Source organism: Sapajus apella, unplaced genomic scaffold (assembly GCF_009761245.1).
Source record: "Sapajus apella isolate SASKATOON/1434 unplaced genomic scaffold, GSC_monkey_1.0 scaffold18, whole genome shotgun sequence".
In the NCBI taxonomy this organism is placed as follows: domain Eukaryota; kingdom Metazoa; phylum Chordata; class Mammalia; order Primates; family Cebidae; genus Sapajus; species Sapajus apella.
Genome location: NW_022436958.1, coordinates 25,420,491 through 25,434,348, shown reverse-complemented (window position 1 = coordinate 25,434,348; position 13,858 = coordinate 25,420,491). Strand labels below are relative to the sequence as shown.

Sequence of the window (13,858 nt, the reverse complement as noted above, 5' to 3'; positions counted from 1 at the left end):
GCTAGCTGTCTTCAAAAACTTTATTATTCTCAATCTATGAAGAAACATTTCATCTTATGCAGGCAAAACATTTCATTCTATTTTTGCCATTTCTTAAAATCAAAGCCACCAAGAAAAGATTATTCCCATAAACTTGTTACTTATTGCTAACTTGGCATATTCAGCTGGATTGTCTGGTGTAATGTATATATTCTCAAAACTAAATAGATTATCTTGACACTTGATCTTGGCACAATGAAAGAAAAGCTTATATTTTCAAATATAAGGTCTGCATATTACTATATTACAAGGTTAGGATGACCGAGAAGCTAGGTATGTCTTTAAAAAGTCAAAGACATTTTGTCATTTGGTTGACAAACTATGAATTTAAGGAAATCTGATTATAAGAGACTATGTATGAAAAATAACTGGAATATAAATCTTAAACATGATGACTTTTTTCAAATATTTTGTATCCAAATGAATATGTACATTATAGGCATATTCAGTTTGTGATGATTGCAATCTCAGATATATTATGTTCTAGCTATAATATTTTCTAGGAATTTTTCTAATGAACCTGCATAACATCTCATGATAAATATGAGGCAAGCAACATCTAAAGTAGAAAACATTAGGTGGGCATTATAAATGACACTGATTTAGTGTGAAAAGGTCACAGTAACAAGAAAGCCACTAAAAGTGTCATCTGGACTTCATGGGCAAAGTACATGTTTTGTACAAAAAAGTGTGAGATTATAAAATACATTAAAATAGCAGTTATCAGCAATAACATTATTTTCTTTAATGCACAAAATTAAAAGTACACTAATAAATATATACATTCTAGGCACAACATAAAAAGATTGATTTTGCTTCTCCAAGGAGCAAGTGATGGGAATATTTGATCAGATTCATGTACACAGTGTAAGTGGTGCTGGAAGCCAGGCAGTAAGGGCTTAACAACTGGAATGAAGAACCAGTACAGCGAGAATATCTAGTTAGACCCTGTTTCCCATGGAGACTGTCACTGTTTCTGTCACAAACACCCATTTCAGGTGCCAGGTGGTACTAAAACCTCATGCCCATCAGGATGAATCAGTTATTCCATCCCTTCTACTTCCCTAATATGGGTTGAGAAGGGCACTTGAGCAATGGAACACAGTCATCAGCACACATTCATGTTTACCCTTGAAAGAATTAGGTTTTAGATGCCCAGACTGATCCAAGTGAAACTTAAACTTGTAGGGATTACTTTTTAAAAGCAGAGATGGAAACGTGGAGAAAGTCAGGACCTCTGTCACTCCTCTTGATCACCATGACAGGCAGGGATCATGGCCACATAAAGCTACTTTAGCTTTCAAATTATCCCCTGAGCTTTTGCCTTACTTAACCCCTTGATCTCATCATTTTTTGACTTCTGGGAAGTTGCAGTCCCGTGTTTATCTACTCTCTCTTCATCATTGCTGTCTCCCTTTCCTCAGTTTCTATTTTCCCATTTCAAACATGCATAGATCTTTGCTATCACGAATTGTCACTCTTATGATTTCATTACCCTCCTCAAAAGGCATTCTGTTTCCCACTTTCTTTTTTTTTTTTTTTTGAGACTGAGTTTCGCTCTCCTTACCCAGGCTGGAGTGCAATGGCACGATCTCGGCTCACCGCGACCTCCGCCTCCTGGGTTCAGGCAATTCTCCTGCCTCAGCCTCCTGAGTAGCTGGGATTACAGGCACGCGCCACCATGCCCAGCTAATTTTTGTATTTTTAGTAGAGACAGGGTTTCACCATGTTGACCAGGATGGTCTCGATCTCTTGACCTCGTGATCCACCCGCCTCGGCCTCCCAAAGTGCTGGGATTACAGGCGTGAGCCACCGCGCCTGGCCCTTCCCACTTTCTTTGACACAAAGTGGCCTGTGTAGCTTTCTCCATTTCATTCACCTACTTCTTTGTGAGTTTTTTGTAAACTAGCTTCCCATTCTGCCTCCTCTCCAAACCCAATATCATTTTTTAAAGCTATAAAGTATCTCTTTTCAAATGCTTTTCCTTATTGTTTGATGTCCATGCCACTATCCTCTCTAAAGACTTTTTGATACATTTCTTGTTCCTTGCCTTCTGTGATCTGACATTATCCATAGTTTTCTCCTTTTCTGATGCCTACTTCTTGTTTTTATTTATTTATTTCCAGCAAAGATATCCAAATTCAGTGAGATTCTCTTTCAAACAAGGATAAATGAACAGGCATGTACCAATGTTAATCCCTGGTTCTGATCAAATTGTTCTTCCCATCTGCCTGTTTTCTGAGCATCCCTGACACCTATGCTCAGTCTCTTCTTAGCCCTGTTCACAACATTCTCACTATTTTCTTTTATTGGGAAAGCTATTTTGTATTTCCATTTTGATTTTTTCTTATCCAAAAACAGGTGTCCACTGTTGAAAGTTATCTCTAAATATAAAATAAAAGTATTAACACATTATTTTCAACATTGTATCATTACATCATTCTTAACAACATTATAACATTGTGCTATTTTGGTCTGATTTCAACAATTTAAACTTCTAATGGTAAATATTAAATATTATATTTAATATTAAAAATATTAAATTTAAAAAAATTATTTTTTAAATAAATTTTTATTTAAATAAAATAAATATTTAAATTTAAATTTTTATTTTAAATTTAAATTTATTTAAAATAATTTAAATTTTATTTAAATATTTTTAAATAAAAAAATATTAAAAAGGTTCAAGGCCATATCTAAGTGGTTTATAGGGAAAGCATTGGTGGTTGCTGGTGGCTGATGCAGAGATTGTAACTGTCTTCTAAGAACATATTGCTTCAGATATCTGCAGTATAAAAAACTGTATACAAACACAACAAAAAGTTCTAATATTAAATAATGGGGTCATTTAAAGGCCACACATATATGCAGACAAAGCCTTAGAGACATTCCAGACTGCTGACATATCAAAACTAGAAGGAGCAATAGATCCAATCACATCTTTAATCCTAGACCTTAACATCACCTTCAACAAGTAATACCTGAATATTTCCATCACAAATATCACAAGTGCCAAAACCAAAATTAAATTTTCATTCAGTGATTTATGTTTTTATCACACTTTCAAACATAAAGCTAGTAAGATTTAGACCCAGTAAGTTTATTTTACCTTACTGCTCTAAATTTGAAATCTTATATTTTCATTACTATGTTTCTTTGGATTATTATAAATTTAAAAGACCCTGAAATAACACCAAAATAACATATATTTTCCTAAAGCAAAATTCATATAATTATGATGGACTTGGTTCCTTATCTACCTATTTTAGAGAACACTAGACAAATAGAACTTTAGAAAGATACTCTTGGCAGAGATGGTATAATAAGAATGCAAGTAACAGATGAGTGGCTGATTAAATACTTTTAAAATTCTGTTCAACCCTGAGAGTCAGGATTTAGGTCATGAATCAATTGAAGGCACATTCTCTGCTGAGTAACTTCTTCATATTTCTTGTAACAATAGCAACATTTGTAAAAAGAAAAGCCCCAAGGCCAGGAGGGGAAATGGTACTTACGAGTATTGTGTCAGCAGTTCCAGATCATTATGCATGTTGATTGGATATGCTTCACTGAGTTCAAACAACTTCTCCAGGGCCTCATAAATGAAAATGATGCAAATCAGGGAAGCAAAAGCTTCTTCAGTAAACCGAGTGATGTAGCAGACAAGGGAACTAGCATCAGTGGCCACAAGTATGATACACAGAGTTGCAGTCCAAAGTCCAATGCTAGCTCTTAAAGATAGGTATGACAACCCATACTCTCTGGGAGGAGGAAAAGGAAAGGACAGTGAAAAGAAGGTCATTTAACAGCTTGCTCCATTTTAAGCAAATGAAAATAAACCTCATTCAGGAAGTGAAAGTAAATAAGCTTCACATCCCATGAGTATCTAAACTCAAGACTGTCTAAAGCAGGGGTCCCCAGCACCTGGTCCGTTGCCTGTTAGGAACTGGGTTGCACAGCAGGAGGTAAGTGGCAGGCAAGTGAGCATTAATTACCGCCTGAGCTCTGCCTCCTGTCAGATCAGTGGTGACATTAGATTCTCACAGAAGCACAAACCCTATTGTGACCTGTGCATGTGAGGGACCTAGGTTGTATGCTCCTTAGGAGAATCTAATGCCTGATGATCCGAGGTAGAATAGTTTCCTTTCAAAACCATCCCCCCAAACTCTTGTGGAAAAATTGTCTTCCATGAAACCGGTTCTTGGTGCCAAAATGGTTGGGGACCACTGGTCTAAAGGGACACAATTAAAAGAGATTTCTCAGTGCTTAAAACTGAGTTTTACTTTTAAAAAATATTACATACCAATATACACAAATCTTTTACTTTTCCTCTATTCCCATGACAAAGCAAAAAGGACAAACTGAATCAAATCAGGCAATTCTGTCTCTACCAACAGGTCTCCAAAAGTGATGTTGGGAGGAGTATAAATATAGTTAAGAAAAATGTAGGGAGCTAAGGGCCAAAAAGTACATAACACTTACTTGCAAAATTTAAACAAAATCTTTTCAAACACCAAAACTGGTCCTGTACTGCCTAATATGGTAAGAGGCTGTCCACCAAAGAGAGAATAGGCTATCCCAGTCATGGATGCTCCAAAGAGAGATTCAATTGCACTCTGTGTAGAGATATAAATGGTTCAGTTACCTAAGCTGTACAGGCAGCCATTGTAGCTAGGGAGAAGACATTTAAAATACATGGATATGTGCTTTCTCCTTCACTATGAAAAGCCTAACAACCCTGGGCAAGACATGGGGTGGGAGGCTGACTAAAGGGGTCAACAGCAAGGAGAAAATGTACAGTAACCAAGGTGGGGGTGTTTTCTTCACTTTCCTATCTCACGTTTCTGTTACCTTACAAAAGGTTTAGATGTATTTAGGATTAGTGTCTGGACAGAAACATGGCCCAGGTATATAGGAAATGGATCTCTTGTGAGATAAGAACTGAACCTTAGCCTAGCTTAGGATTGGGGAGCCGAGGGCAAGGCATGAGATGAGAACCTTTTATAAGACTCCAAACTGGTCATTCTGAGACATTCCACTCCCAGATTGCAAGTCTCACTAGCCATAGCCATCCAGGAAATTCATACAAAGTTTATCTGCCAGATCACATCTCAAATCTCTCCTGATAAAAGAATCCAAAATTAAGTGCTCACTTAATTTAACTGGGAATCTTAAAAATGGATTATGTTTCAAAGTTCAGAGAAAAGCATAATACATACTATGCGCCCTTCAGTTGCTTCTCCCAGCAGTCCTCCAAAGGTGATGACAGGAGACATACACGCGCAGTAGAGAAACAGAAAAGATGCTAAGCACTGCAGGCTGAAAGCATCTCTGAAGTCACTCCAGAAGTATGGAGCTTTTCTTTTGATATCTAAAATAAGTCCCCCAAAAATCCTAAGACAGGGGGGAAAACACAATAGTGAAACCCAAATATAAAAAAACACACAAGTCAAAATGCTCATTTGCTTTGTTGCCAGGTGACAGTATACGTTTTCCATCAGCAGAGGTGAGACCCACATTAACCTGCTGCATTGCGTTATAATGCGTTACTTCAATTCCTAACCCAATATCGTGTCCACCACCAAAAATCCCAGGTTCTCTTAAACAAGGTTCAGAGCTATTCACCAATCATAATCCAAATAATGAGATTCAAGGATTACTCTAATCTCTGTAACATTTCTACATCAACCTACTCCTCCTAAACTCAGGCCTACGACCCTCAATCATTGGCAGGTTTTCTAAATGTTTAATTCCATTTGGCATAGCAGGAAGTGAGGGAGGGAGGGTTAACTGACTTTTGTATACTCCAGTAGTGAGCATCACCCTAGAGAGAAAAAGCAAAGTTTAACCATGGCTCCAGTTACCTACTCTCTCTGCCAAAAAACAAACAAACAAAAATCCCTCACTTGATATTGTTGCAGGAAAACATCCAAATGTCCTTTTGGATGGCAGCAATACTTAGTAGAGACAGATAGGTTCCAGGGCTGTTTTCATTTTTAGAAAACTAGATGGGAGTCTTTATAATAATCAACTAGATAAATGTAATTTTGATCCACTATTGTATTAACATATCCCAACATCTGTGATTCACAAGACAATAGTGACTTCACTTGGTATAAATTCATTTACTCCAAATATATTCAAAATCATGTTGAAACACTTGAAAAAGAAATTTTTGGGGGGAGAAATGTATTAAACTATAAAATGATGCTTAAAATTTGAGAGCTTTTTCATCTATTAGAAATGAGAGCATTAATAAGTAAGTATTCTCATTTTATGAACATTTAATAACAATATGAAGACTTAACATTTGGCCACTGTAAGTTGTTTTGCTCCATGGAATAATAATGTGGATAGCAAAATGAATAAGACTATGAGTACGTTCCTACAGGAAGGTTAATGTTAACGGTGAAAAAACTTATTATGTTCCAAAATACTGCCAGCATGCTGAGTATACTCAGACCATATAAAACTGTTCAATTTTTCTTACTTATTTTATGTATAGGAATATTCACTTGGCAGTCCTAGAATCACTTCAGAAAGGATTGTTCTTTTTAGAAATAAATTCTGCTGGCCTTTTAAATGAAAGATGTACATATTATGAATAATTAAAATATTTTACCAACTAATTTCCCTGATCTGATTTATCTGTAATAGTTACCAATTAATAACTAACCTACTATTATGCAGGTATAGGATCACTATGTTTTCCTGTATTGCTTCCATGAAAGAGCTATGGAGTAGGAGAGGGTTGAGAAGAATGAAACTTCAATTGAATAAAAGGACATTTGAAACTCAGAGAAGCTTGCAGAGAACCTGTGAAATATTTGTACACAAAGATGATCTTAGGCTTCTCTACCCCTGTTTGGTAAAACATATGCACATTTTTTTTATTTTTGGGATCATTTCTGAATAATTTATCTTATTAAAGTCACAATTCAAAACAGATTTACCCTACCAGTCTATTTATGCATTCATTTATGATTTATATCCCACCTAATCCCAAAAAGAATTTGTGGTGGTTATGAGCTATTAATTAGTAATTAATATTTATAGTTTTGATACCACTTTATATTAGACCATTGATTCTAATCAATTACTTATTAGAGCATACATTAGTCTGAATAGTTGTTATAGTACTGTGTAATAAATGTGCTTTCAGCAGTAAAAATCTAAATCCGGAAGTGGGAGTTCATTACAGAGAACAGTGCAAGAGCAGCCCAGATGTACACCAGCAACTCCAGGAGAGCAGATGAGTAATGGATACTTCAAGTCATGTCAGCAACAGAATCTGTGGAAGAACTCTGGAGAAGCGAAGATACCGGATATTGGTGACCTGGGAGGATTTAGGAAGCAGTAAGGAAAAGTGAACTTCGAAAAAAATCTAAGCTATGTGGCATGTTATACCTGAGAAAGAGAAAAAAAAAAAAAAACCACCAAAAATAAAAAGACAGCATTTGAAAGTATGAAAGCAAACAGAATGAGTAACAAAGCTTCCAGTGAAGGGAAAAGGAAAAAAATGTTTGAACCATCTCAAATTAGGTATCAAGCCTGAGGAAGACATTAAAAGACATTTCCTCAGAGACAACACATAGATAAAGGGAAAGAACACAGAATTAAAATGGAGAGTGCTCAGGAACTGGAAAGTCAGCTTAGAGGACACATTGCAAGCAGTACAGGAAACGGCCTTGAGGGGAGGGGAGCACCAGTCCTGCAAAGCCTTTGCAACTGCCTTTAATTATAATGGAGGCTATACACACATATTCCCTGAAGAGAGACCCACCCAAGGGTTTCTGATTTTCTGCTCACACATTGCTTAGAGAGAGACAAGCTGTCAAAAAACCATAAAGCACCATTTTAAGAAATAAACTGAAGCTTTCATCTCTTCAAAGATGTGTGATTAGAAAAATAAATTATATAGCTGTTTCAAATCATAGCCATAAAAAAAAATACCATTATATACATCCTACTTGCATTTAATGAGATAGAGCCTACAAGACTGAGTTGGTATTTAGTCTTATTTCTATCCTGAACCTGAAGCTTTCAATGGGTTCTTTTGTAAGGGTCAATTGACGGTTTTTCTTCCCATTCTCAGAATCTGGGAATGCATTTTATGCACAGCAAAATGAGAGACTAGGTAGGTATAATGGAAGGGTGTATCCACTGTTTTAGTTTAACAGTCATAACAATCATTAGTAACTTCAGAGAAATCAAACTAATTGGCATTTTCACTCTCAAAAAGCAGGTATTAAAAGTATAAAATAAATTAGATCCCAAAATAGCAATTCCTGACAGAGAAGAATGGTATGTCATTTGGTCCTTGAAGTCCATAGAAGTGATTTTCACTAACCTTCCAGTTCGCTGGAGTTCAGGTCCACTATGTCCTCCGTGGGGCTCTGCTTCCCCATGAGCTGCTGTTCCATTTGGTACAGCAGGTATCTTCCTCTTCTCCTGTGGAGAGTTTCTTTGTTTGTGTGTTTTGTTTTGTTTTAGTTTCAGGTGTTAATTGTAAATAACAGTTTGTTTTCCTTGAGGCAGTATGTACAATGGCCAAGAACCCAGGCTCTGTACTTATTTGTTATTTGACCTCTGGGAAATTATCTAACCTTTTAAAGTGTTAGTTTCATCCTCCGTTAACTCAGGGTAACAACAGTATCTATCATATAGTATGGCTAAGAGAATTAAATGAGGTGATGGGCACTTACTAATTCTTTCAACTAATATTTACTGAGTGCCTAGTGCCTAGTGTGTGCCATTCATTGTAATAAATGCTAAAGCTGCAAAGGTGGGCAAGAAAAAGCATTCTATTGGTGAAAAGAGACAATAACTTTATAATATCAGGTACAGATGGGAGCTATGAAGAAAAATGAAGTAAGGGCAGGGGAAAGAGAGAGACCAGGACGCAGGTAGGTTGGAATGAGGAAGTGTTAGTTATGGTGCTGTCATATGCCTAGCGTAGTTTAACTGTTTAACAAACAGTAACTATTATCACTATTTTTTAAAGTATATTTACCTCTGTGATTCCAGTTTGTATCTTTCTACCCAGTAGTTTACAATATGGGTCTTTCTAACTTATAGAGCATCAAAGACTATTGTAAAAGGAGGTTGCTAATTTAACCAATAACAAATGAGTGGAGATTCAGGTAACTGCTGTTTTCCCATAGGTCTATTCAATTCACTTTTGTTGATGACAATGATTTTTTAGAAAATCAGAAAATTCTATTTAAAATCCTACCTGTGGTAACCTTAGAGCACACCAATGTGTTCAAAAGCACTTCAAAGGATAATAGGAAAAATCATAAGTGGTACAATTAAGATTTTTACTTGACCACCGTTCCAAAATAGAATTAGTGTAAACATGAAGAACAAAAGTGACCCATCAACTGATCTCACATGCAATGAGACATTTAGGTAGAATGATACAGGATTAAAACATGAAAAAAAGGTTTTGAAAAATACACAATATAAGAAAATTTATTGCTTAATATTCTAACAATTTTCCCAGGAATATGGATGAACACACTAAGACTGAAGTTCAAAGACAAAAGAGAAGTATCTATCAACTGATGAAGGAACTGTCTTTACAGGTAAATAGGTTACATTAATAAAGGGATTTAAAAGTTGCCCTCAATACCTACTTCCCAATCACCTAGGAAAACAATTCACGGCTTTCACAAGTCTCAGAAAACAAATTTTATTATGTGGTCTTCAGCGAGAATACTACTGACTAAATAAATTAACTCTGTTTTACAATGGCAAAACTAACAGAAGGTGATGTTTTGGGAGCCAAGTATTAAGGAAAAGCAAGTCATCAACTCTTAAATGTTGCTCATTGACAGGTTAGATGAAATGCAGGCTGAGAATTGACCACGGGACTTAGCATTGTGGAGATCATTGTTCACATACAAATTTTAGTGAAGTAGTAGGGGCAAAAGCCTCTGAGAGTGAGTGTCAAAAGAGAATTGGAGGGTAACTGGAGGCAAGTAACATAGAGAACTCTTCTGTGGCATTTTGTTGCAAAAGGGAATAAGAATAGTGGCAGACTGGGCAGTGGTATCAAGAGAGTTCTTTTATTTAAGATTGGTAAATTTAATAGTATGTTGTATGCTAATAAAAGCGGTAAAATACAGAGCAAGACTTGATGATATAGAAGAGAAAGAGGAGAATCAGTAGAGTTGTGCTCTTGAGTAGATGTGAAGAGATAGGCTCTTTCTAGTGCACAAGGAGAAGGCTGGCTTTGGCTAGTTCATTAATAATAAACAGGAAGGCAGAGTATGTGGATGCAGATGCTGGTAGATGGGTAGGTATGATGGTTGCAATCTATAGAAGTTCTTTTTTAATTGTGTTAAATTTCTCAGGGAAGTAAGACACATCAGCATATGAGAGTGAGGGTCAGAAAGCACGTGCTGAAGGTTTGAGGAGAGAAGACTCAGTGTGAAATAGTCATCAAGTAAGAATGATTGGACTAGAAAGTGTAGATGAACTTGCAACACGGAGGGCTCACTTGAGGTATGCGGTCATGAATTTATGTGACACCAGTTGGTATAGTTACATGCTTTCCTTCAACTTCAGCTTCGTCAGTGCAGTACAGAGTAAAGTGTTGGATTCTCACAGGGTTGTGGTTTTGACAAGCAAGTACATGACATAAGAGAAGAGCAAATAAGTTGAAAGTACACAAAAGGAGGTGATTTTAATGACTGATGCAAAATTCTAATGAATATTTTCAGGGTTATCCCTTGAGGTGACAGGTTACTCTTAACTGTAAGGAAGAGAATATTTAAAATTTTGGATTTTCACATTTCAAATGAATAAAAAACATGGAAATTATCCCAATGGTGAAAATATTATTTGAATGAGTATGAGGTCAGAATATTTAATATATATTAACTCATTTTACTCCATCTAAAAGAAAACATAGCCTTATGCTATCTTTTGTTCAATTACAACATACATCTTTAAAACATGAATGTTGAAAAGAAGCACAGAGCATATCTCTAATTCAAATTTGTTGTATAGAACTCTGCTGTCTAATATGATAGCCAGAAACTACATATGTCTATTTACATTGAAGGTAATTAAAATGAAAAATTTTGTCCATTAGTTGCAGTACCAACATTTCTAATGCTTGCTAGTGGCTTGATTACTAGACAGCATAGATATAGAACACTTTCGCTATTGCAGAAAACTCTTTTGGACAGTGCTGATACATAACATCAATGGATGGGTTAAAACATTCATTTAAGGTCATACAAATAGATAATTGCAGAACCTAGATGCTTTGATTCTTAATTCAATGTTCTTTCTACGACTGTCTCTCAATACCCAGAATCCAATAATTAATTCTGATTTTAAATGGTGTCATAAAATCATAAAAAAAAAAATTGGCCTCCCATCATCCCTCAGCTTGCCTCAAAAACATTATTGTTCAAAAAGAAGATTTTTTCAAAAACAGTTACCTTCATCTTTATTGTTTCAATAGCTAATTGGTATAGTGAATTTTAAAGTCTCATTCCAAATATATTAATATTTTGCTGAATTTCTCCAAATAACATTAATTAAACAGTTTCTACATATTCAGGAAGCATTATATTGCTCCTTTTAATATCATTAATACAAAGATGTATACAAGTACAGAAATGAGACAATCTATAACTCCTACAATTAATTAATAAGCAACTGTTTTTATTTTAGTAATAGATCAACTGAAATATTTGGCAGCAGTTACAGAATCATAAAATGGTAATTTTGAGAAAAGGAACTAAGTAGCCTTTAATAATTATAAAATGACTTCAGAATGAAAATATACAAATGAAGTATCTGTATGGTTTCTTTAAATTGACAGTGAGATTGACATACCCATTTCAAGTACTCATGGTTGAGTGGTACAACTGCTCATTTGCCCACCTCTGGCAAAGCAGAAACATTTCGAATTCCAGGCTGGGTCAATTAGGCCAGCTATTACTTCGAATAGGGCACCAGAGTCAGGCCAGGTTGGACTCCACAGAGCAAGAGCCAAAGGCAAGACTAAATACCTAACAACTTGGGAGGGTTGTGGGAGGCAGATTCAGCAGGCATAGAGGTGGCAGTATGAGGAGTGAGCTTAACAAACATTTGGTCAACACTCTTAACAGTCATGCCTGTAATTTTAAGAATTACTCAGAAAAGAGTAATGCTTTATATTTCTATCTTTCTGTATTGTATGATGGGTAAAATACATATTAGATGTTCATAAGCAAAATTTTTAAAATCTTTATATCATACATATACACAAAAGCAATGCAAATATAAGAATGATAATTTTTAAATCTTCCCAATATTTATTGTTATTAGCAGTTATATGGAGTTTTCTACATAATATGATTAAGTCATGTCTTTTAATTTTCCTAATGCTTGCCAATTTCAAAATGATGTATGGAAACATAGAAAGACAGTAATGGGCTTTTCTCAGGTCATATTTTATATTGTTATTAAAATTTCAATCTTCCTTTTGTATAATATATTTTAAGTAGGGGCTAAAATCTTTCCAGCCATATGGGACTGTTTGATTAGCAGGTTATCATCAAACTGCCAAGTTTCTCAGTGAGGTGTGTTGGGTAGTATTAAGAAAGATCTTGTAACTTCATGTTCCTTCTGTCTTAGAGACTATCATTTAAATCATTTGTATCTTCTTGATGGGTTATTCTATTTTAAAGCATGCATTTAAAAGACAACAAAATAATGTAATTTCAAAGAATATCTTCAAATATACATACCTGGGAAGGAACATTTTTGGGAGGCTCTATTCGAATGCTTGGATCCCATTCTCCAGGAGGGAGAACAGTAACCTGATCCAGGAACTCATCAATCCCTGATACCAAATCATTACGATCTTTAGCTTTGTAAGCAACATCATGAAATACCTTTAGAAGAAATAGAAATATTATTTATAGTTTGCATATAATTATAAAATATTAATGTGTTCAGTGTTTTCAACCCAGTTATCTCCCACATGATTATAACAATTTTAAGAGACAGCTCTGGCTCTAAAGAAGTTTATAAAGTAAAATATTATAATTTTATGGATCCATACAGATAACTATTTTTCTTAGGATGTCAGATGAATGTTGAAACTTCCAGAGGGAAGGAGTAAGGGAAAGAAAAAGGAGGATGAAAGAAAGCTCATTAAACCAGAATTAGGCAAAAATTATTTATGTGTGGGAAAACCAATTTCTAGAGGAAGCTTCTGCTTAAAAATAGAAATAAAAATTTATAAAATATGTTGGAAATTTTGGCAGTATTTATACCCTGGCATAAATAAATTAATTTAAAAGGTTAATTTTGTTTCAATTTTGAAAATAATACTAAGGTTATAAGTTAGTATTTTCTGGATATACAGTCATTCCTCAGCATCTGTCAGAGATCAGTTCTAGGACTTCTTGCAGATACCAGAATCTATGGATACTTGAGTTCCTTATATAAAATGGGGCAGTATTTGCATATAACCTATGCATATCCTCCTGTATTTGGAGGGCCTCCAACTTTCTATGGTTTCTCTTACAACCTTTTGACTTTACAACGATGCAAAAGTGACATGTGTTGAGTATGCCCCTCAAATTTCTTTTTTTATTGCATTTTAGGATTTGGGGTACATGTGAAGAACATGCAAGATTTTTGCATAGGTACACAAGTGGCAGTGTGATTTGCTGCCTTCCTCCTCTTCACCTATATCTGGCATTTCTCCCCATGCTATCTCTCCCCAACTCCCCACCCCCTGCTGTCCCTCCCCTATTTCCCCTCAACAGACCACAGTGTGTAGTGCTCCCCTCCCTGTGTCCATGTG

At 35.4% G+C, this 13,858-nt stretch overlaps 1 protein-coding gene across 20 annotated transcripts in view; it reads right to left on the bottom strand.

Moving 5' to 3' along the window:
- The window catches only part of SLC4A10 (solute carrier family 4 member 10), a 350,715-nt gene that overhangs the window by 70,019 nt on the left and 266,838 nt on the right, over window positions 1-13,858 (bottom strand). For 19 of the 20 annotated variants that reach the window (XM_032286540.1, XM_032286535.1, XM_032286537.1 and 16 more), the window contains 5 exons: window positions 12,792-12,938; window positions 8,390-8,490; window positions 5,259-5,433; window positions 4,522-4,655; window positions 3,555-3,800 (listed from right to left, as the gene is read on the bottom strand). In XM_032286540.1, coding sequence (XP_032142431.1) covers window positions 3,555-3,800; window positions 4,522-4,655; window positions 5,259-5,433; window positions 8,390-8,490; window positions 12,792-12,938 — 803 coding nt within the window. The remainder of the gene's footprint in view (window positions 1-3,554; window positions 3,801-4,521; window positions 4,656-5,258; window positions 5,434-8,389; window positions 8,491-12,791; window positions 12,939-13,858) is intronic. The other variant, XM_032286549.1, reaches the window with a different exon arrangement.